We start from the raw sequence: 25486 nt of genomic DNA on the forward strand, positions 1-25486 counted from the left end.
AAAAAGTTTGGAAGTATCCTCTGTTAATATCAGGTAAGTAAGGCACACTCACCTTGCTCTCTGTAAGTTCATAAATTTTCTGGCTGATATACGTGACTTCAGGCTTTGGCTCATTGTACACAGCCCTTCTAGAAATATTTTTATTGGGTTTTGAAAGTCTTAAGGTGCTTCCTTCAAGTCTCACATAGACTGAGTGAGTCAACGTAGCATGGTATGTTTCTGGATCATAATTATAAATTTCATTCATCCATCCCTAGAGAAGAAAACACTCATTAACAGGCTTTTAAGCTGCTGGAAAAAAAAAAAAAAAAAAAAGTACAGCATGTACACAAAAGTTCAAAAGTTGTAAGTAATTATCCAAGCTTTTGCCAAACTCACATCACTTACTACACAAATACATACTACAGAGAAGTAAATACAGTAAATGAAACAGCACCAAACTGACAGAGCAGGAGCTGAGGACTGCACCCCGAGCACACAGTCTGGTTTTCTGGGCTAGTCACTCTGTGTGAGCAGCACAGTGCTCTCTCTTCATCTTCCTGAAATGCTGTGAGAGCTGCAGACGCAGGCTTGCTGGGAAAAGCCACAAGCCAGCGGGCAGGGACATGCTGCAGAGTGCTTTGTGCTGTCTGCTTACACAAGGCACGGACATTTTAATTGCCAACAATCGAGGCAGAGCAAACAGCCTGCTTATAGACAGCGCTGACTTTTCCACCGCCAACAATCACGGACTACAATGGAGTTTGTTTAAACACACCGTTGCTGTTCAACATTGTTTAACGTGTTGTGTAACTGCGCTGTTACAACACACAAGTCATACACGTGGATTAAATTCTATTTATTTCTGTGCAGTAAGAGAAAACAATGCAGAAAGCAATGCACAAACCCTGCTGTAACCAGGCTGTAGGTGTGGGTTCTAACCACAGACGGGATGTTACCCCTAACATCTGGTTACAGGAAGCACAAGATAACTGGGGCAGAACACAGGCAATACTCATTCAGAGAAGACAAATCTTCCTTCTCTTAACCCGCCAAACACCATACTTTGATAATGACTTCTACCTGCACATCCAAACCTTAATTCTGCAGACTCAGTATTCATTAACATCATCAGACAGTGAAAGAGACAGACTTCAACAGAGGTGCTCTAGGGCACGAAGTGAAATGGCATCTTCACCAACACCTTGGTGCTGCTGGCAGGTGGCAGAGCGAGGAACTGAACAGGCAATCCAGCACGCTTCAGAACAACAGCAAAGTTCTAACTACATGCAAAACATCCCAGGTATTACTGCCGCGTTTTAAGTTTTTCAGTAAGTTTCCACCCACACACTGAAAAGCAAAATTTATTGTAATGCTCATTTGCTCCAGTGCCATACAATTCCTCAAAGCAGACAGCATGCCCTGTCTTAGATGCCGTAGTACCAGTGGCATCTATGTTTTGCTTGCTCCACCATCTGGTTCTACTTTCACTGTAAATCCAAAAAAAACTCCTAGATCAATTAACAGTTTTTTAATGTTCAGGAAAGATTAAGTCATTCATCTCTGCACAACTCCAAGCTGTCTCTTTTTTAACAGCAGTATCAATACTTGCTCTCTGAAGAAGCTTTGTGTCCAATTGTTTGCTTACACGGGGTTATATACAGCTACCATATAGGAAACACAACACATTAGGAAGGGTTTTCTATAAACCATCAAGGTTCTGCACAGCAGGGCTGCTGTTTGTTTGAGCATATCCTATTTCCTTCCTAGAAATTATTAGTCAAGACATCTTTGAGCAGACAGCAATTAACTTTCAGCCAGGAACTCCAGCTGGACTTAGTGAAGCACAAGGACATCAAGTGACTTGCCTAGAGCCACTATGAGCCATCCGCTCTGTGCAGAACTGAAGCATCCATATGGCTGGCAGACCTCTGGAGAGCCTCCCACCTGCCCCCCAGATCAGATCTCTCAGCTATTTCTAGCTCAGACAACAAAGTCTGGAGGCCTGCAGCCAGGCAAATGCACAGAGGGAAGTTTGCTGCCTTACAAGTTTGACACCCCCTCCTGCAATGAGGTTCCGCTGAAAAGGATGCAAAAGGCACGGAGAGGTAGGTATGCACGGAAAGGGACTCTTTTTATGATGCTTAGCCACACAAGCCATTTTTGTAACTGTAATAAGCTATAATGTTATTTTCAGTAGGAGGGTTGGAAACCTCCCTGTGTGTATGGTACCCAAAAAGGAAGGGGAAAATACCCCAAAGTTTCTTTAACACCCTGCACGAGACAGAACCAGCTGAGCTCTCCGACACCAGCACTGGAGCTGAGCAGAGGACGTGTAGCACAAAGATGACACACGATTTACACATCGTTCTCAACTACCACAGCATCATACCAAGAAGTGAAAACCCATCAAAATCCAAAGCTTCAAAGATGAAAAGCTGGGATTTGAGACAAGATGAACACCTTTGCACACTCATCAGATGCACTCGCTACGCTTTCCCAGTAGCTATACAGCTCTTCTCCAGGACCTTTACAGTCACATTTGATTTTCTCCATCCAACATCTACCAAGATGCCTCAAGTCCCATCTGCATTAAAAAGGAGCAAGGCACAGCCTACAGTAAGTGACTTAACCAGGTTCAGTGAATGTCCTGTAGGAAAGGGGACTGAATTGATCCAGCACGTCATCCACTACGCCAGCACCCATCCTATCCAGCTTCCTGCTGTTACAGTGCCAGTACCAGCCTTTCTGCCAGAAGATTTCCTGACACTCCATAATTAAACAGCACTCTTGCGGATTCTCTGCCTCCTTAGTGTGTAAATTCTCCCTTCTGTTTTGGCATTTGGGAGCCCTGGAAATTCCCACCTGCTTTTCTGATCCCTGCTATGCGCCCACGCCTTCCACTTCAAACAAACGGAGCAGCTCTATCATCTGCCAAACACACAGTTCTCCCCACTGCTGCCTCCCCTCCTCGCTGAACCTAACCAACCAAGTGCTGCTCCTCACAGCACGGCCCTGGCTGTTAGTTCTGAAGAACCACTTCAAGACTCAAGGACAATTTCCAGCTGCCTAAGGCACTGAGAGTTCAAAACCTAGAACCAACGCAAGGTGACCGCAGTTCCTGCCTTAAACAGCAACCTGCGGGGCGATTTCTATACGAAGAGGAGATTAGCTGCTTCATGTATTTGAGGCATGGACCTTAAAAAAAAAGATGCAGAAAGTTAAATCTAGGGGTTCTCTTCTTCCAGACAGTACCTGGTCAACAGTCAGCATGAAAAGAGATACCACGTTATTACAAACCCTCCCTAAACACAGAGTTTCCTAATTTCAAAGGATGGGCTCTTTCCTTTTTCCACCCAACTTCCAAGTTGTTTTGTAACACAGGGAAACACGGCATGGCTTGAGGGGGATGCTAATAACTCAACAAGTGATGTTCACTATTAATGAATCTGAAAATAGGGGCCAGACACAGCAATATTTGTCCCATCCATCTAACAGTGTTAAGGGGGGATGACACTATTTCATTTTCAGCGTGCTTCCTTTTTGTACAGTAAATTGTTTCGCTTAGAATAATAAAAAAAAAAATGCTAAGGTTATCCAAGAAGCTTCCACATTCCAAGTCCCCATATTTTAAGAATAATTTAACAGAAATGCACCCACCCCTCTCTTTGCAAAAACAAAATGAAATGAAAGCTTCACAACCCAAGTAAGCCATTTTGCAATGCCTCTAAACAGAGAAGTTATGTTACCGTAACGTACCAGCAGCGGGCAAATTTTCCCAAACTACTGAAGCAACAATGGATTTCCTTGTGTAGGAGAGGAGAGACTGTATGATGTTTTTTTCATCCTAGCGAAGTTGTTAAAAATAAGAAATTTAGTAATTCAGGGAGGACAATGACCACAGTCATATGCTAGTCCGCAGCTGCTTGCCCTTTACACTGATCCTGTGATCTCCAGTTGTAAAGGTCAGCGGTTGCTGCGAATTCACAGCTGAAACTAGGCGAAAGTGCCTCCCGCTCAGTTTGGTAGCTAACCTGAAACAAGCAGCTGGTTAAAATATTGGGAGGCAGGGCTTTTATAGCAAAGGTCACGGATATCAGTAAAAAACATAGACGCACTTACAGGATCTGGCCTCTTTGTTAGATGGCGGAGACTGAAATTCTGGCATTCAAATGGCACCAAGTCATCTGTCAGAGCTGCGCCACCAACTACTGCAGCCCTCCAAGGAATGCAGGCAGCTCTGCAATGCCAGCACCCCCATAAAACGCCTCTAAAAGGCCTCTGACATTTCACTTTTCTGCTTTCATACCTCTGGGCTGCAAATTCTTGTTCAGATTGCAGTCCAACAGAATAATCCATGCGAGTAAGAAGGGCAGAGTCAGGCCCTGTATCAGCCTTTTTCAGTTTTTTTTTTTCGAAGACCTCGGGCACGCTGTACCTTCAGCTGAGCGGGGAGAATTGTAAAAGGCAGCCTTACACAGGGCTCTGGGGGCACGGACCAGGTCTGCCAGGGAGGAATACATACCTAAAACCCCTTATTGCTAGGATACATCCAAATACATAAATAGAAGTACCAGCCAACTTCACAATACAAGCCCAACTCTGGATATAACTGCCCCCAGAGCTTCTTAGTGATATTAACAGATTGGTTATCAGTCATTATCATTAAACATCACCACCAAATGCTCCAGCACAGAAATTCGGATGTTTTTCAGACCAATGAAATCACACTAATTATGTGAGTCTCTCTTATTACCACTATTTTACAACGGTGCAATAGTATTTTGCTTGATAAACAGGGCAGAACACAACGCATGATTTGAGCTTCTGCTGACGTGGAATAAAAGGTATAAAACGGGCAGAAGTTTCCACCGCCTTAACTGAAAAATACATTTGTCTGCCAGAGGCCACTCTCAAACATGAAATCCCTCAAGGGATATTCAGGAACAGTATGCTGGGAAAAAGCCTTCTCCTTCTGCACAGCTGGGGTGCTAAATGCAGGCACTGCCAACGCGGTCTTCTCCTCAAAGTTCTTTCTAATGGAAAAGGTAAATTTATCGTTTCCATTTCAGCTGTTACTTAAAACCTTTTGTATCAGCCAGCACAACACAAGGGAACACGCATTTGAAAACGCCAATAAGGAAGTCAGAAGAGCCTAATGCATTATAAAATGAAATAAAAAGCAAACTGTGGACAAAGGCAGAAAAAAAAAGGAAAAGGAAGCGAGAGAACTGAATGCCAGGGAATAAAAGGGCAAGAAAATAAGCACTGAAACGCGTGCGTTTTCTGGTCTTGTTCTCCCCCAATATCAAAGTCATTAGAATGAAATAAACGTAAAAAGCATACAAAAGAAGCAACTTTGACTCCAATCAACTGGAGCACATGCTAACCACCGCAGTGTTTTATTCTTTCATATTGCAAAGGAACAATTTTCAGGGAGAAAGCACTCGTGTTCAGGTATTTTGGCAATCGCTGAGGGGAATTTTCTGTTTGATCTTGAAATTCAAGGAAAACGCAAACTTCTCAGACAATATTTACATGGGAGAGCATGCGTACATACCTGTGCAAAAATAGCTTGACAGCAGCTTGGCAGAATCCCAACTTTTAGAGCCCTGCAAAGGGATCTTGCTTACAGCTTTTATCATAATGGCATGAAAGCAGCTCAGGCCAGAATACAAGACCAACAACTTCTGAAGAAAGCATCTTCACACAAGAGTATCGAGTTTGATTTTCCCATATCTGTGTGAGTTTTGTTACATATTAAATCTTTCTCCCGTTTTGCAGAGGATCTAAACCACCCATTGCTCATTTTGACAGAGAAAAATTGAAAATATTTGTACGAAGGAGGAATAACTTGCCATCTCCTAAATCATATTATATTGTTCCATTGCAATATGGGCGCTGCACTGTTTTTTAAACTCCTGAATGATTAAAAAGCCCTTTTATAGGTCTTTACATATTAAAGACAATTACTCTGTGTTCACAAGCACAAGAAATACTCATCAGGTCACACAGAACAGTAGTCTACATTCATACAGACTCCTGCACGGTGCATTCCTTGCCTGTGGCCATCCCCTTCAAACATATCTCCTGGATAAAAGCATTAAAACACAGTTTAAAGGTTCCTGCTAACACCTCCAAGAGCTGGCTTAGCAGCAGCCAACAGTCATTGACACAATCTTTACCAGCTCTCACGTTATCAGGGCAAATTTATGTGGAGGGTCTCAGCACCCAATTAAAAAGGACTGAACTGAAAGTTTGTTAAGATTGGTACGTGTAAGCAGAGGCTACATCAAACGGGCAGAGAGGAGTGTTCGGTCTGCATTCACAACAAATTAAAGACTACAACTCATTACAGTGAAGAAAATTAAAGAACACCAAGGGATCATCCAGGCTAGGCATGCAAATACTGCCTGTACCCAGCAACAATTGGCTTTTATATCCCATTCCAACTTTTCAGTTACCTAAAGATACATGAGATTTATTATTAACACACAACAAACTGTAGATTCTACAGCATATAGCCAATATCGTATGAATTTCAGTCCATGCAACCTTTGTGTTGTCACACAACTGGAGATGCACCTTCAGAAAGAGCAGGATAGATTTAATATTTACACAAATACAAGAAAGCATTCAAAAATACTCAGAGAAACAAACGATACCAAGCAAAAGCCGTGCAACTATCATTTTGAAATGCTCCTCTTGAACATTAGAAACTAGTGTGTGCTTTACTGTCTATTTTTTTCATTAGGAGAACATTATTTTAACTCATCGGAGATATAGACAGGAGAGGCAGGACAGGAGTGAGGAAGAAGCACAAAGCACCTCACATAACTAAGTGGTTGTACAGATCACAACTAGACAGACAGCAACGTGCCAGATACACGGAAGCAACAGCAACTCACGGCGTCTGGACAAGAGGAGATAGGGAAGGGTGGAGAAATTTTTTAAGAGCTTCATTTAGAAGCCAGCTCTCGAGCACAGATTTTACTGAACTGCAATCCAGATTATACAGTACAGCGTCCAGGATATCATCACACAGAAGCAGAGACATCCTAACATGTAAATATGCCCCTTCCATTACTCGTTCCTCCTCCCATTCTAATCAGCTACTGTTTGTGGAGAATCCGTATGTCCTCCAACAGTCTGTGCTTCATTTGAATGCAGCACTCTTGAATATTCTCAGACTGAATACATAAGACAAATTATTGCCTAGACAGTAAAATACCCCAGGAACAGAATACATCTCTAAAGATACAGCTTCAAGCACTAATGTTATTTTAGACACTGAACTCTGACACTACTTGCTCTCGGTATTTGACTGGGATCACTTCAAATCCATCACCAAAACAACTTTCTCTTTTAGTTTTGAAGCAATTCTGTTTTTCTGCTAATCCTTAAGGACAAAGTCTTACATATTCTTGGATCCTAAATCATTTTAGTATCTGCCTGCCAAAGCCATATGACCCTGAAATAATACTCTAATCACAAATGGTGATAATTCAGCTCCCTTGCACCTTCAGAATATCTGGTTTACTGCTTCAACGCAAAATAATGCATAATGATTAAATGCCATGACCTCACCTTCAGTATTTCAGGTTCTTTGATGTCCAGAGCTCCTGTATTGCACTGCTTTTTCATACTTCCATGCAATTTGAGATATTTGTGAGTACGTGGAATAAGCAGCCAAATCACACAGACAGCTGTCATAAATCCAAGGGCCATTCCAAACAAGAGTCCACTTAAGTAGCCAGGGAGAGGGATTATAAAATAAGCATAGACTAAGAGTGTTAAGAAGTATAAAGTTTTCACTGGTATTTTAGGCTGTTGCACATCCAGATTTTCATCTTCACTACTGAGCATAGTACCGTTTTCCTCAGTCATCTCAGGATCGAGCAAAGTTTCAGTAGGTTTATCAGTTTTGCTTTCATCCTCTATCAAGGAAAAGTCTTCAGAATAAAGTTCACAAAACTCCTCATCCTCTCTGCTTGCTAGTGCAGACAACGAACATTTTTCAAGTACGAGTGAAGTTTTCGAACTCATGTCCTTGGTGTTTGCAGACTGAGAACTTTTGATCTCCGTCTCTTTTGTGTGTTCCTCGGCTGTTTTTGACTGTTCGTTCTTACTCAGATTAGAGTCACTACCATAGAAGTCCCCTTCAGAATCACATTCTTCTTCCTTAATGCTGTAGTTGTTATTGCTTTCCAAATGGCCATTCAAACTGGAAAGGTTTGAGAGTTCTGAAGCACTTGAAGATAAGGCTTTGGGCCTGTGGCTACTACTTTCATCACCCATTATTTTACTGAGCAGCTGAAAAGGCTCACAGATGACTTCCGAAAGGCGTCTTTTAGTGTCTTCAATTTTAGCCTCCATTTCAGGTACTTTAAAAAAGGAACGAGTGTCAGAGGGAGATGTTAATGGAGATGAGGGGGCAGTTTTAGAATCCCCACCTGTAGCTCGAGGTTGAGTGAACTGTTTGAACAGATGCAAGTTCAGTTTTGAGTCCGGTGGTCTGTAAGACACAGCTTCCGATTCTTGTTTAGAAGTGTCTGTAGACAGAGATTTCACTAAGGTTTTCATTAACTGTCTATGTCTCATCGGTGGGGTTGGTTCTTTTGGTTCCACATCTGTTGAAAGGGACTTGACTAAACCCTTAAAAGGTTTTGAGCTAGAAACCGTGGATGATGCACTAGAGCAGACAATTGATCTGGAAGGAGATGAGGATGGGGAAGACGACAAGCTGGCTTTCTGTTCCACAGGTGGTGACGCACCTGATAAGCTAGACGTGTGACATGAATGTGATGAGGGAGACAGGACTAGTGGCACTGCACTGAATACGTGAGATGCAGAAGGAGAATCCAGCAGCTTTCCACTGTCTGCTGTTGGCAGAACTGCAGGTGATGAGGACAGTAGAGATGCAGAGTTGGCCATGTTAAGCGAGGTAGCTGGACCAGAAAAATCATGGCCGGTATGCTCAAAGCAGAGGTCTTCCTTGGCTTCAAGTGCTGTTACAATGCTTTGGTCATCTAGTTCCTCATCAAAAAATTCTTTAAACTCCTCTTCCTCCTCTTCTTCCTCCTTCCCAAATGCAGAGAAATGAATAGTGATGGTTTCTCGGGAAACAGATCGTTGGACCTGCACTTTTGGTGCTGACTGCTTCGAGGACATTTCACCAGTTTTCTCTGCATGGCTACTGTTCTGACTTGTCATTGCAGGTCCCAGAGACGTGTCTGAGTCTGTAAAGGAAATGTAAAACTATGTTAAATGATTTTTTTTCCTCTCAAGCATCCTTATTTTCAAGTGTTAAGCCAAACACAAGAGACAGGTTACATGCAACAGGTCACTCTTTTAGAAAACTAAAATACTCTGGACATTTTTCATCTCAGCGGGTTTTAAATTGTCTAGTCAAATTATGAACTGTTATTAAGAAATTGACTGTAGATACATTTTAGTACATTCTTACAGCCAAACTGCTAGTAACTTAAGGACACTCAGTAGAGGAAATGTTCTTCTCACTGATCGAACATCACTTTTTGAAAATGCTGATCTCTGATCAGTTCCGCGCACATCAGCTGTTTTTACAATAGATGAACTCATATTCCCACATTTTACATCAGCTACAGCTACGCAGTATTTCAAGCATTTTATTGACCCCTGAAAGTGGACTTAGACTATATTTTTGTGCAAAGCAGATATGCAAGTCAAGGTACTGGTGACCATACACAAAGATGGACAAGGAATTAAAAGATTAGCTCAGCCCTTCTGGCTTCGAAGCAGCACTTTATCTCCATTGTCAAGACAGCAAGTTTACCACTTTAGTAACTGAATTACTTTTCAGGAGCTGTTAAAATGCTGTAATCAAACTGTCACACTGAATTAACAAGAGGCCTTTGCTGATGTTTAAAAAGCTGTTCAGAAGAATGATTATGTGGTGGTAAAGAGATGTGCCCTTCACAAACAGCGGAGGTATTGAAGACTGCATTACCCAACAAGCGAGTGCCACCTGTTTGTCATCCTTTCCACTAAAGGTTGCAGCCCTTTACAGCCACTAGCAGAGTTGTTCATGTAAACACCTCTTACGCTGTCAGTAAAATGAGCTGGGTTAAACATTTTATAATAGCAGATCTTTGCTACCTGGCTCATCCAGCCACACTAGATCAGAAGAGAGTGTCTATCCACAGCTTCCTACTCAGTATGGTTTTCCTTTCTATGGCTCCTAAATTGTTGACTAGTTGATTCCTTGCTTCTTCTAGCATTCGCATGCTTTCCAGTAAGGCTATACAGGAGCTGGCAAACCCTCTGTCCTGCAAACCCTCCAAAAAGTTAGTTTCGATTTTGATTCGGTTCTGCTACATACATCAGGGAGGCAGCGGGTACAAACAAAAACAAGCTTTCAGAACCTAGTCACACTTTCATTCGCCACCTAAGGAGACAAAATTCTGTTCCTCTAGCCCACTTACAACTCAACAGATCGTCAGCTTCCTGCCACTTCTATGGGTCAAGTAGTTACTTACCCAGACAGTAAAACCATCAGTTATTCAGAAGTTTAGATATTACACATATGACCAATAAATGTGTAACTCGGTGAGTTCTGAAGTTAGTGAGAAACTTAAGTCTTCCATTTCCTGGCTGGACTAGCACACCTGGGATCCGCCAGCACACACAACCCACACTTCCTATAGACACGGCTCCATTTCACATAGGTCAGACAGCAGACTTCTTTTTTAAAGACAAATGAACCAAATTTATTTGGGGGACTTAAAAAAAAAAAAAAAAAAACAACACCAAACACACACCACAACACTGGACTAGATACATATCCAACTCTATTTCTATTTGCCTAATGCTGGACCATCAGCTCTTGCATGTCTCTAGCATTTTGTGCTAGAGGTGAAATTGCAGCACTGGCAAATCAAAAGTTTTAAAGGACAAAAAAAAATCCATACGTCTTCCAGGTGATTCAGCCATTACAACACTACAGGAAGAAAAAAAACACAACACACACTCAAGGCTTGCACTTGCATATGGTACTGCCAGCAGCACAAAATGGCTGACCCTTTCTTTTTTGTCCCCGTTCAGAAGAATACTAATTTGTTACTTTTAAATCAGCTACAAATCGCTGTTTTGCTTTGATCTTTAGCACACTATGTTTACACTGTGCAGTTAATTACCTTGTGTTTAAACACCAGTTGCCATGCTGTGCTAATGCAGTGCTAATTACCTGAAACAGATGAAGTTTACTTGCACAGACCAAATGTACTGAAAAAGATTTTGCTGCTTCCTGAACAAGCAAGATTGTTTTACATCATGATTAACTAGTTATCGCAGAAAGGAAGGAAACTCTTGATTAGACAATATTTCTCTACCCTTAAACATGTTTCCATAACATGAATTATGTCTTATGAAAGCACATACTTAAATCAACACCATCAACAGGGCAGCAGGAGCAAACTAAACCCAACCACACTTGCACTTTGACATCCTCAGCCCATGACTGAGAGGGGTAAGTGTAGTATCCAATGTCCCCAACAGCTGGTCTAAGTGGCATTTCAGGTGATGAGACTGGTTTGCAGTAATGACCATTTCTATTTGGGCAAATAAGTGATTCTTAACCTTGTTTGATCTTGCTGGTACTTTCTAAATCAACTCTCATTGCTTCCACTTTTTATTATCCCTCACTTCCTTCCCAAGCTGTTTAAAAGTGCTGCCTCTTGCCCAAGGTTGCAGCAGCCTGTTTGAAGGGGCACAACTCCAAACCTTGCAGGTCACACAGATACTTACAGAAATGTATTTTGCCATCGATCCTTCTTTTTAAAGCTACACTATGCCCATCTCCCCTGCTGCCTTCTGAGTTTTTGTTGTTGATTCTAAATATGCAAGCTATCAGTTTTACTTATGGAGCAGTCAGTCCTGAACACGTCTCAGATTCTCAGGCTTCAAACAATTCAAAACGTGAACTTTTACCTCTAAGGGCAGGAGGCTGATAAGAAAATAAATCCTTTCCCCACAAAAGCCGGAACTTCGTATGCTTTTGCAGGGGGGAACGAGAGCACCGTGCCACTAACAGCTGCTTCCACTTGTGAATTAACCACCTGCACTCCCACCACGGGCCTAACAACAACAGGCCCTGATCCTCACCCACTGGTATTATTTCCACAGTGCTGCCGCAGCCGGCAACAGGAAGCCAAGAGCGCACACACACTACCTGGGAATGGAAGAATTTTCTGTTGAGCCCTTCCCTACTGAGCCAGGATGCTGTGCAGTGCAGTAGCTGAGGATGTACTTTCTGCTCGGCTGCCAACGCATCGCCACCACGCCGTGATTCACCTGCTGATGAACAGGAACACCCAGGGAGAGACCAGGTGTTGGGCAGCGCTTGGTCAACTAAGGCCACGACACCTTTTAAAAGCCTTGCAACACTGCTCTTACCTATACCAGGAATGACTAATTGGGATGCCTGCTAACGAGGGAGTGTTTCTGTATTTGTCTCATAGCACCCCCACCCCCGGTTCACCTTATGGTCTTGCACATGTCACAGAAAGGGCTCAACAGAAACAGCTTTGACAACTCCCTTTCAAAGACAGGAAGAGGAAAAAGCATCAGATATTTTTTACCTTCAAGATCTTGGGGGGTGGCAGGGTAGGGAGAGCGTTTATAGAAATAGCCAAGCGCTCCAGCAATCTGCGCTTTTGCCTAACAACACTCGGCTTTCTCCAGAACTGGGAAACCTTTTACCTGCAACAGACAAACATAAAACCCACCCTCCTTCACCTGAGCCACAGCAACCATCGACTCTATCACCAAGAACACATGCAGCACACCTGCAGAAGTCTATTGGCTTTCCCTACACAGACTGGGGACATAAATCACTCCCTTACTTACTGTTTAAGAAGTTTTACAGGACCGAAGAAATCCATCTTACGCTTACAAAATCATGTTGCTTTTTCAGAAGATGGGGAAGGAAAGCTATTTATGGTGCTACTACTTGTCCAAATGGCTTGCTTACCTTAATTACCTGTACGTTTACTATTGTGTGACATATCTAGAATGTATGTTTACATCCATTCCGCTCTGTAACAAAGAGATCAACAATTTGTACAGCAGAAGCCATTCAGCCAAAGGCATTTAGAAGCTACAGCTTTTCCAGCAAGCCACAGAAAAGCTCAATCCACAGTGCAGGGAGAACTCAAAAAAAAAAATCCTGCATTCATTTTGCTAGCATGTGACTTCTGGCTATGGTAGTGGAAATTTTAGAACTCTTTCTGATTCTGCGTTACCGCTGGGCAGGGCTAGGTTTCAACCTGGGACATATTCCTTTGGTTGCAACCATGGCTATGGGGGGTAGGGAGCCCATGCACACACGCAAAGCAGGATAAAGGCTTGCAAAGCAGATTACATTGAAAAGAAGACTAAAGCACTGGGCCTTCCCTGCTGATTAGAGGGATATCAGCAATTAGAAGATTCATGGAATATGTGTGTATGTATGAAGAATAGAATATGATGTTCAAAATAAGTCTGCTTTTCTCCTGTCTGCAGACTAGGATGCAACCTAAACATCTGGGATGGTTAACTGAGAGTTGACTCCCTCTCATGGCTCGCAACCCCATGGTGCACAAAGTGTACCTGGACATGTTTTCTCACCTTGTCAGGCAAACTTTGACACATGTGCAAACTAGCAATAACAGCACTTTAAGCAATTCATGTGTACAAATGTCTTCTACTCAAACCTTTTGCATCAGAAGAGGGACTGGGTTTTATCACTCTGAAGTCCATGGGTAAAAAAAGAACATCCGGTTCCCTTCCAGGTAGTGAGAATAGACTGAGATTTACTTCTGTTTGCATATGCTTTCAGAGCTCACAAGTTAGAATAACTGTCACATATTTACCTCAGCAAAAGCAAGCTTTCTTTCATAAGAATTCATTCTTAAAAGACACTGAAGTGCCTGTTTTAGACAGCTATACTGTCAGCTTCACAGATACAACAAACCACTTATTTTCACAGTAATGATTCAGAAAATGGTTCTACCAAGGCACAAAGCACCAACCAAGAACCATCTTAAAAGAACAGGTCAAAGTTACACATACCACAAGTGTTCTACCCACCCCCTGCACAGTTTAATTTAGTCACATTTAGGAATGAAGTAGGGGAAATTCAGTGAGCAATTCAATGGTTTTTGTAATCCTTCAGTTGGAGAAACAGAACAGATTGGGTAACTAAATTCACACATATTGCAACAGGCCAACAAGTCCAGTCATATTGCTGTGACTTTAATGCAACATCCACCCAAGGGGGAAAGGGCATCCCCTATCAGAACACCTTCAGAAAAATTTGTAGCAAGGTTCAAACCCTGGCAGAGTATTTTGGCGACTTAGTGCTGCTAAACGCAGAGCAGAAAAAAAAAGTGCTTTATACAAAGCAGGAATTTCTTTCCTGCCGAGTAAAAAGTCTTGCAGGTTATTAAAGAACATCTTAATACTTTTCCCTTTATCTATCAGTTGCATCAGAAGAACAAGCCCTAAATGCTACCCAGGAAGCCACTAATTTGATTATTTATAATGCCACAATTTGACTTCATGCAGATTGCCATCACAGTTCAAAGAGAAAAATGCTTCCAACTGGTCACGCTACTGTTTTCACCCACAATCCTGTGCCATCGCTCTTTCAAGAGGGATTTCTCGGGAAATTACCATCTCCTAGGCTGGGGAAAACTGTGGTTCTTCTTTAGGACTGACAGGGACCTTTCTTTTTTTTTTTTTTTTTTTTCCTTTTGGGTTACTCAATAGCCACTTCCAAGCTTCAACTTGTAGATAGGGAAATGATTCATACACTAAATCTACTCTCTGGGTAGCAAGGAGTAGTGAATTTGTTTGAGACTATCTTTGCAATAGCTACTTGGTGTGACAGAATTGCTACAAAAGATGTTACATTAACATAGGACAGGACGAGTCCAATGCATAAAGCCCGGGTCCTAAATCAGGCTAGAAGCACACCAATTGTCTCCCAGTTCAGCAATACCTACCTGCACAAGCCAACTTTAATAGGTATTAACCATGGAATACATTAACATCCAGTAGTCATTACTTTTAAATGAACTAAACAAAACTGATTGGTAATTACCATCACTCGATCACCCTGTGTAGTCTGTGTGTCAGGGATCTGGTTACCCAGCCTGATGATAACGCTCACTGTCCAACAGCAGCGAGAAGAAAGTTCGTGCAGCTGGATTTGAGATATAGGAGGGAAAAACAGGAACAAAACAATTGTAAAACCTTTATATAGAAAATCTGGAGTTACAGATAGGGAAAGACAGGCTTGCAAGAAGCACAGAAATTAGGAATTTGATATCAGTCAAGTGACATTAGAATACAGGCCAATGCGTTCAACAGGAGCCAACACTAGGGATCACAGCAAACACTTCACACAGCCAAAATAGGTGGTGCCATCCTCTATACACTGTTACATATACATACAGATCTTCCATAGCACATACCTCCAGAAGGGGTCAACCAAATTAATTAAAACAGGTTAAATACCTCTATGAGGAGTTCTTTCTGAGCTTCATAAAAACCTGAAATCTTGCTTTGGACTTTTCATTTATGAGAACTATAAACCTACCAGAGGTACAAGAGAGGTTGTTTACCAAAATCTAGGACAGAAAGGTCAAATAGAAATTGCAGTGACAAATAAATAGTCTTTTAAAAATCCCAGTAATTTTGAAGATGAGCAATATTTAAAAAGCCCTTACTACGTGCTCATATCTAAAATGCTTCAAAATTGATAAAAAGGAAAATTGTTAGATGTTAACCAAGTGGGTCTATTTCTATCTTAACATTTTCCCCAAAGACCTAAGAAAGGTCAGCTACCACATTAGTTTTTCTGCCTTCACCAAAAAATTACTTATTATTCCTTCCCATTCTCCTTCCATGACATACCACTTGCACCAAGAACTTCATAAAGCTGCACTAGAGTTTAATTTTGACAAAAAAGCAAGCAGTTAAAGGTTGTCAAAAAAAAATAATAAAAAAAACTTGTCTTTTCTGAAGACTGAAATGAAATAATTTAAAAGAAATTGAACATTTCCCCTAGTAGGAGAAAAAGAGAAGTTAATCCAAAGAGAGAAAATATGCAATAACTCATACAAGAGCAGTAATCAGTGGGCAGTGAAGAGTCACTGTAATTTACAACTTATTGCAATACTTATTCTTTTTAAAAACAAGAACATATAGAACACAGAAACACCAGGAGCTTACTGCAAACAGAATGAATTGCAGTTGCAGGACAGCAGAGACTCCCAGGCTCCTCGTCCCTTCCAGCCCGTGGGCAGAACCGTGTCTGTTCTGCTGGGCTTCAGAGGCAAGCCACAGTCCGCAGCCAAGAAAGCAACTCCCATCAGCACCAGATTAAGAACAGGGGCAGCAGCAAATCTGCCACAGCATGACACAGAACTAGCTGCGAAACCATGCCTCTAGCAGTCAGCACAGTGCTTTTAAGTCCCCAGAGCTGGGAGCTGAGGTCTGTCAGCACAGAGGCAAGGACTTCTGCAGCTCCACTGATCCGATGACATGTCTAGACAGAGGCTGCTGCCTTACCAACCTCTTAACGTAGCATTTTCCAATTGCTATAGGTGAAATATTATTTTGCAACAGAACTGCTTCTCTGGAATTCCAAGAAATCAGAAGAGGCACGAAGGGAGCGTCTGTAGTGTCAGCCACACGTTGAGCCCGCAATCTGGTTCTTCACCTGCAGTTCTTCAAGAACTCTTTTCTTACAGACAAATCTCCAACACTTCAATGAGATAAATATGCATTATCCTCCCTTCAAAATTTTAACTGTGCAGAAAACGAAAAGCCCTCCTACACAAGTTCAGAAATGTTCAATGGAGCTGTGTGCCAAAGCCTTCAGAAAACATTCCCACCAAGCACAATTTCAACACAACCTCTACTGATGTTTCAATGTAACAATGCTTCTGGTGAAGCTCCAATACTCTGGGTATTATACCTGTTAGTCAAGCACTGGGAAAAGAACTGCTGTAGGATCTGGAAGTTGCTGTTACCATACAGTCAGCAAGTAAACTATGATTTTATTTTTAACAGATTCCTCATACTTTCAAAAACACTTTCTCTGCTCTTTGCAATAGATGCAAATGGCAATGAAGCTTATTTTCACTGAAGGTTTACTCCTAGTTCACACAAAGAGAACAAATTCTAGCACATTATACCTTCTCCATTCATGTCCTTTCCTCCTATGAACTACTTCAGTCTTGTTTCTGTGTCACTCATAATTGTAAGCAACACGAAGCAACTTTTCTATCCAAAAGATCTTTATTCAGTAGTCCAGAGTCAACTCAGCATTTAACAGTTCACAGGCACCTTATACAAGCTCTCTCATTCCCTCAACAAAACAAAGTAATAAAAGAATAAATCACACAACCAAATCCCCCTTCCATCACAGGTTTTGGAGATTTACTCAATTGTAATATCACATATAGCTATCTTTAAAAAAGGGCATTCAAATACCTATTTTTCCAGGTAACTAGTTGCTGGGATCAAAATTAACCTAACTAATTTGGTAATGAGTGAGAAGAGAAGCACCCCACAAAAGTAAAGGTTTAGAGACTTTGATCTGAAAACTCCTGCAGCAAGGGATTTGGAAATAAACGCATTAGAAATAGAGCATGCACCAAGAGAGAGGGGTCAGCCTCTGGCGCAGCCCAAAGCCAGCTTTTTCCACTTAGGAGAGCAATTGTTTCAACCCTTTTCTCTTCTCTTCTAATACCTGGCTAAAGCAGCCTCTTCGGGGTCATGCTGGCAAGCCAAAATAATCCACCGGTCCCCTTAACAATTCTGAGCAATAAACAAACAACTGCTGCATCTGTTCTCTTCTAAAAGGGAGGAGAGAACAAATCAGAATTACCTGGTGCTGTAGAACATCTGCAACTTTAGAGAAAATTTGTTCATTATTAACGAAAAAAATCAAAAAGAGATCTACACCCCCAAAAAACGTTCATCTGATTGAGAGGGCAAACAGTGAGGTACAATACTAACCTATGCAGCACTGTAACTCTCTCCTTGTCTCTGTAGAGAGAAAAAAAGAATCAACTCCTCATTAATCTGATGAAAGATTATCTAAAACCTCTTTGGATTAGTCCACAGTTGAAAATGCTGTCCACATCACTGATTAAATTAAAGGTCACTATAAAAAACTTTAGGGAAAATTTTGACTTAAGTGACTTACAGAAAAGCATGTTTCCAAAACAAAGAAAAACAAGCTGCCCTAAATCCTAAATTAAACATGACTTATTAGAATTGTGTTCGACTCATTTTTCTCAACAATTCAAATGCACATCGCCAGGTAAAATTGCACGCAGGTACCAAGTGAGTGTTCCGGAACTTCATTACATTTACATTCACTAACATAAAATCATGTTGTATACCCACATTATACTGAACTAAAACTCACGTCTTGTTAGGGTGCATCTCCCAAAAGGTCTTTTGTGACGTGTTATGTTCTTGAGCTTCCTTCTTGCTTCCCTCCTCCCCACAAGCCATGAAAACGTCAAAATACAAGCAAGCACAAACATAAGATACAACTAGGCAAGAGAGATGCATTAACACACAATTCTACCCTAATCATCACCACTCCACTCAATCAGAACAGCCAAGAGCCAGGTAACAGAAAAGCTAATTCAAGATAGCTTTAATCATTAAATTGGAGATTAGGGAGGTGCGGGGGGGAGGAGAACACAAAAACACCCCACAGACTTTCAGTCAATGTTCACAGCAACTGCAAAATTAAAACAGTCACCACATGCCTCCGTAAGAGAACAGCAGAAAGGACAACATTAAAAATAAATATCTGTCCACATGAAGCTAGACACAGATGAGCAGTGCCAATCAATAACGTGAACTCTGGGTCTTCATATAAAACGTAGTTATGAAAGATCACTGAAAAAAGAAATGGAATCTACAATTGGCAAACCATACCCCACAGCTATCTAAAGACATTTTTGCACTGGATTTTTAATGATCCATAAAATCATACATTTCAGACCTACGATCTTTATTCTGACTTCATCTTTTGCAGAGGACTAACAGCAGAACTAGAGCTTTATGGCTTTTTTATCATTAGAATGTAGCACACAGTCATTTTTCTTTATTTCTCAGAGATGCTTTCACAATTAGAGACAAGGCGTTCTCAGGTTGAACTAAATAGCACTAAAGCATTTAGTGCTAGAAAGTATTTAGGTTTGGACCAAGCACACAGCTCTCAGCAGCAAAGTAACATCTCAAAAAAAAGGTTAAAAAAAAATGAAGAGCTACAGAACCACGACAGACCAGCGACACCCTATGTATGTGGTTTATTGTCCAAGTATATTCCACAAGGTCACAATGGCAAAGAAAGACAGGAAAAAAAAAAAGTGGGGGAGAAGAATCCTTCTACTTAACTTCTCACGGACCAAACCAAGCCCAACAGCTGCAGCATCTTTGCAGTTAGGGTGCACTCAGCAAGTCCTCTACCTGCCAAGTTCTCAACTTCATGCATACAAAGGTCATCAGTCCTTCACTGCCGTGTATCTGTGAATGTGTTTTTATACCCATAATGTGTTGTTTTGTTATTTTTTAAATGATGTACCTTCGGACAGGAGCAGCACATTATGTCCAGGTCTTCCAGCGCAGCCATATCAGTCCTGCTGCCTTTATAACAGCTCTACAGCCTGTGAGAAGCTCAAGAAATACAAAACTCCCCACAGAAATGTAGATGCCTTTACATGCCTAGGACCTTGGCATGCCCGAAGCACAATGTAGTCATTATCTGAGGATTATCTGGTTCTGATCTCTCTCATCCTCCAGCTTTGGTGGTATTTTTTCAACTTCTAGAGGGCAAATCCCCAGGCACTTGGCAAAAAACTAAGGCTTCTTTCAGAAAGCTTACATTTTCCATGGGAAGAAGGAGAGCTTCATCTATCTTAGAAATCTTATACAAATAAACAAGTATTCACACACAACTACAAAGGTAGTTGTACTCAACATAAGAAAGTTAACTAACCCGAAAATACATAGCAAGCTGCAGGCATTAAAGTGGAGGATAATTGGTAGAGTTGGTTACACAAGCTCACTTCCGTCTCATCTTCCTAAGGAAAACAAAAAACATATTTGATAAATGCAAAACAAAAAAATGCATTCCAGATAGAACAGTACAGAATTTCTCAGAAGTTTGAAAGTGTAATCGCTGGAGGGTGCAAAAGACAGAAAAGCTCAGGAAAGGGTCACTAAGCAGCTATTTGCATCTTAACATTAAGGCTTTTGAGAGTTGCAATCAAGAGTTTGAGAAGTGGTGGGCCAAAGGTTATTCAGAAGTAACTAAACCCAAAGTTTAGGTAGACTAAACCCAAATTTCTGCAAGATTACTGTTTTTTCAATTGTTCCTGCCACTTCAGGTATTGCTGTTGAGACAGTCTTGCAAATAGCTCAACTATGCCACCCATTGAGTAGCCTCACCTCCCACTGGATTTGATGAAAAATTAATTAAGGTAGGTATTTGCAGCTATTTGTGCTACCTGGAATCTGCAAAGGCAAGAAATGTTAATTAGCACCACGTGACCAAAAAAAAAAAAAGTTCTTTGTGATCTGATTTTGCAAGGAAATGGTTCATACACTAGATTTCCAGACTTCTTTGAAGGACCTGAGCAGGTAAACACGTTGAGTTTCAGTATTATAAAGAGTGCGAAGATTATCGCTGAAGATTATCACTCACATAGTGCTTTGAACAAGTAAAACCACATAGAATCACTAACTTATTAGAAGGGCAATAGCAACGACTAAGAACCAGACTGAGTTGAAACAGCTGAAGAATCACTTCATCTCTTTCTAGCAAGAAGTGTGCAGAAATCATAAGCTACCAATAACAGCTTCTATGCTTTAAATTCTTTTAACTTCTAATTCATAGAAAGATCTGTAGAAGGTTAATAAAATGCAAAGTCAACTCTGAAGAAGCCTCATCCCAAAAATATCAGGAAAACAAAATGTCAAACTCTGCACATAACTGGCAAGTATCAGGCATTTCTCTCTGCTTCAGGCAACATTCGTTTCATTTCATTCAGACTTATGTTCAATCCAAGTACCTAGAAACTAAAGTGCAAAAGTTCAGCAGCACTGCAGCTTTCCAGCTGGAGGACACAGTGCAGAGTGGTAAGGATAGGAAGATGTACAAGATACTAAAATTTTCCCAAGACTATGAAAAAATTGAAATAGAACCTAGATAGCCCTAACAAGCTGATTTTCTCCCTGTGTGGAAGACAAAGAATAAAAACAAACCACCAAACACAGAAATACAGTCAAACCTTGACCAGCAAAGATATAAAGCAAAGCTCTGTTAGAAGCATTAGGACAGACAACCCAGACTTTCCCAGCTGAACTATCAAGACATAAGGGGCCTTGTTCTTTTTTCAGCTTGACAAAAACCTTCTAGGGCCATGCAACTGTTAGATATATTTCAGTAGAGTCTCTCAAAGATTAATTTTGCATTAAAGAGTGGTTTAAGCATTTTATGATTAAAAATACTGGACTACAACAGACAAAAAACCCTCAGGTGCACAGGACTGAAACATACTGAAACATACAATTCCTAGCCATCCTATTACAGTACACTCAAATACTTGACAACTTTGGCAGAAGTATTTAAGGCAAAAGAAATAAAAATATTCAGAAGCATTCATATTTGTGTTCCCATTTAAATATTCATTTTCCTATTTTTCACATAGTATTTATAACTCGAGATGTTTCAAGATGTCACCTAATGAATCGACAGAAGTTGGCACGAGTCTTCCCTGGACTTTGTTCTCTAGAACATGAAAGAGATCACTGCCAAAAACAGGACACTAAAAACAAAGCCACCAGCTTGATTTGCATTCTCTTCCATTTCTTATATTAGACACGTAACAGTGCAATAGGTAATGGCTCAGCTTAATATATTAAGCTTTTTTTTTCCTTCCAAAATCGTGATTTGGGTAATTTGTATTTCCAAAAAACTGCGATACATTTTAATTTCAACATAGTATAGGTCAATTGCAGATTGTCTGACCTTAACAGCTGTTTTACAGGCTTGATTCTTATTGAAATCAACTGAGTCAGAAAATGATGAGAACCTCCCACAATTTTTTTCATCTTAATTGCAAAGAAACTACGGCAGATGAAACATGAAAAGCAATTTTGCAAGTAATCTGAATTAACAGGATCGTATTATAGAAAAGCAGATATAAATACACCATATTTGTCATAAGGAAAAAAATGAGTACGCTCTGATGACAAACTGACATGTTCGCATACCTCAAAGCCCTTTTTGTTCACGCCCCTGCACAACAAACGCATAAGAGGATCCTTCCTACTCTGTTTTTCTCTGTCAAAATGTGGGTACTGGTAACACCCTTAGAAAGATGATTTGTCATGTGAAGAGTCTCAAAAGAAGTAAACAAAATATGACTGGGAAGGATAGGAACAGCATTTTCCTCTTTTTCTTCCAGCAGCATAGGTCTACCACAGCATGAATCTGGCCATGAACTTAGAGTAAAAATCAAAGTTTTCTAAAAGTTTCATGTTAGTTACTCTTTTTTTTCATGTTTTCAGCACTCCTTGGAAAATGCTCTCACTGTCTTTGGTGAAAAGTAGCTTCCAATGATCAATAATGCAGGAAGCAACACAGACAAACATTACTCATTTTCTTTCAGCTCAGAAAGCAATTATTTGTTCCTATCTGGTATAATTCACTCAGGCAGCATGCAGACACAGACACAGGTCCTTATCTTAGTGGAAAGTAGAGCTCAGGTAGACTAAGTTAACAGGACAACATCTGGAAGTGAAATCATTCCCGCAGGCCTCTTTACACGTGAGATGCACGTACCAGTTTCTGACCAGCTACGTATGGAGCTGTAAAACGTGCAGGCACATCTTACTTTTGGAAATGTTAATTGAGGTAGTTGTCTCCAGGAATCCCATCTGACAAACCCATAGGCTGAAAATGGAAAGGGTAGCAGGTCAGTGCCTGATTCCATGGCTGCCTGCTGAAATCATACTGCAATATGAAGAAATTAGCTTATTTTTTAATAAATAAATAAATTGCTAAGAAGAACTCCAGCTCTACTCTAAATTCAACTAGTACTCACAGAGGCTCGCTCTCTACTTTCACTCTTCTTTGCAGTTACTTCCACGTGAAGAAGGACTAAAATCATCCCTCTATCATCCCATGATATTTGCTATTTCATAAACAGTTACTAACATGTCTATGTTGGTCTGGCAAAAGCTGCAAATGCCTTCAGCAATGTAAAAGTTTCTACTATTCCAGCCAGAAATAACATCTATAGTCTCAACTGCTTGATAAGATATGTGAGAACTAATTCATACCCCCTTATGTGGGTTACATTTTGTGCATGCACGCTCATAGAAAGGGAAGTGTCATTAACGTAGCTTCAAGGAAATTCATTTTAGGTCATCAACATTAAGGTCTCGATTTGCTGGGAGATAAAAGAACAGCAAAAACCACCAGATGGATTCAAAAGGGCAATGGGAAATAACTGTCTTTGAGCCATATCCTGCCTTCTTCAATTATAGTATTATGCAGGCGATTCTAATCTCAGACACATGGCGATGTTGTTGTTTTTATACATATATATATACATGCTTAATAAACCTACCATATGCTCTTTGTTAAATAGAGTCTATTCGCTTTACAAGCTCTAAATCACATACAATTTTAATAATTCAGTGAGTGCATACTTACTCTCTTCCTCATACATCACCATGTATCAGGGGTGTAGTTGTTTAAGTGAGGCCTTTAATTAAGGAGAGGTCAAGTCAGAGAAGCCAAGCATGACTGGCAGTTGCAGTTGTCTTCCAGAATAGGGTGACAAAACAGTTGATGACTGGAGTATGAGGAAGCTGCACTCATCTCTAACGTGCTGCCTCTGCCATGCTATCTATAATTAAGATTTCACAGACTGGACTGGTTGCTCTTTGGGGGAAACTGAAAAAAAAATAAAACCAGTAAAGTCAAAATCTAGACGTGGAATGGAAATCTTTTCACCTTGCATTCCTCACCACCCAGAGAGACAAACTGCTCTCCATTAAACCATGGAACAGCCTCTACATTCCCTCAGAAGTTCCCCTGAGCCCCATGAAGGACTCGAAGTTAGACCGTAACTGGGAATTCCTCCTCAACAGCTTTCCTAGTGTGATATCTGAATGGATCTCACAAATCTGCACTTTTTTGGCTAGGGGTGCTAGAGGGAGAGGCCTGAAAAGCCACTGCTCACACTGGAAGGAAATCTGAAGTTAACCATAGCAGTTCCATTGCTAAATAGACTGCTCGTGGCACCTGGATGCAAGCAGCAGATTCTAAAAACAATATACACTGGGAACGTAAAGTACTAAGACAACACTCTGCTGCAGCTTAGTGATTTCCTCATTTTTATCATTTTAATCATGAAGTTTCCGTTTGGCAGAAAAAATAAAAAATATCCAGCTAGAATTTTAAAAAATCTGGCTACTAAAAATGAAACTGAAAAGTCATCCCAGCTCAGAAATGAAGGGTTTATAACTTCTGTTCACTATTCACAAAGAGCTACCAACCACTTCTCAAAACTGCATGACAAAAGAAACGAAGGTTCAACCTAACATTTCATGCTCTTAAATACGAAACTCTCCTAAATTAATATTTTTGGATACACTCAAAGTCCATGAACTTTTCTAGAAGTGTCAGATCTTCAGCTTGTCTGTAACCTCTAGACAGCGTTACAGCATCCTGAAAACCTAGGCCTGTTGTAAAGGGAATAACTGGAATTACAAAACAGAAGATGGTTTGCATGCACAGCAGGTCTCCTTTCCCCGTCTACACTTCTTGTTATTCATAGAAGTAACAGATAAACAGAACAGCAGCAATTTGATCATTTTCATAAAGCTACAAGAGTTGTCATGCATTTGTTCAGAAGGTTTATTAAGGACCTGACAAAACCTTTATTAACTAGCACACTTCTGAGCTGACAGACATTTAGGATTATCTATCCTTATTTCTTCCCCCTTCTCCCAATTCATTTGTTTAATACTTCAAGGCAAGCTGAAAACGAATAATTGTGAAAGCAATTAGACAAAAAAAAAAAAAAAAAAAGAACTGCTACTGAGAAAGTCTTACAAAGATAAGCCTTATCAAACTTCAGCAGTAAGGAAACGAGAAGCAACATATGGATCACTTCATTTACCACCAAAACACATTTATTTATGCATTCAACCCCAAGCAGTACACGAGAGTATTGGGACAGAAAGTAAAGCCCCTGCAAGCAACAGGAACCGCAGATATGTATTAAGCAAGCAGAATGGAAATGGCCAGTTTGGAAAGCAGCCAGAGCAGAAGTCTTCACCTTGCATCCGATGCTTTGGAGGTAGGAGACAGGAACATGAAGTGGGAGGTGACTTGTGGGCAGGAAAGATACTACAGGAATTGTGAGGCCCGGCTGCA

At 40.8% G+C, this 25486-nt stretch overlaps 1 protein-coding gene across 7 annotated transcripts in view; it reads right to left on the minus strand.

Annotated features, from left to right (window-relative positions):
* Window positions 1-25486, minus strand: part of TEX2 (testis expressed 2) — a 48601-nt gene that overhangs the window by 17115 nt on the left and 6000 nt on the right. For 2 of the 7 annotated variants that reach the window (XM_035342054.1, XM_035342052.1), the window contains exons 2-3: window positions 7567-9218; window positions 53-253 (exon numbers count right to left, since the gene is read on the minus strand). In XM_035342054.1, the coding sequence (XP_035197945.1) occupies window positions 53-253; window positions 7567-9192 (1827 nt within the window). In that variant the 5' untranslated portion in view covers window positions 9193-9218. Of the gene's footprint in view, window positions 1-52; window positions 254-7566; window positions 9219-11153; window positions 11177-22879; window positions 23046-23755; window positions 23793-25486 lie in introns of those variants that run through there. The other 5 variants (XM_035342049.1, XM_035342051.1, XM_035342048.1 and 2 more) reach the window with 5 other exon arrangements.

The sequence above is a fragment of the Oxyura jamaicensis genome, chromosome 18 (assembly GCF_011077185.1).
Source record: "Oxyura jamaicensis isolate SHBP4307 breed ruddy duck chromosome 18, BPBGC_Ojam_1.0, whole genome shotgun sequence".
NCBI classification, from domain to species: Eukaryota; Metazoa; Chordata; class Aves; order Anseriformes; family Anatidae; genus Oxyura; species Oxyura jamaicensis.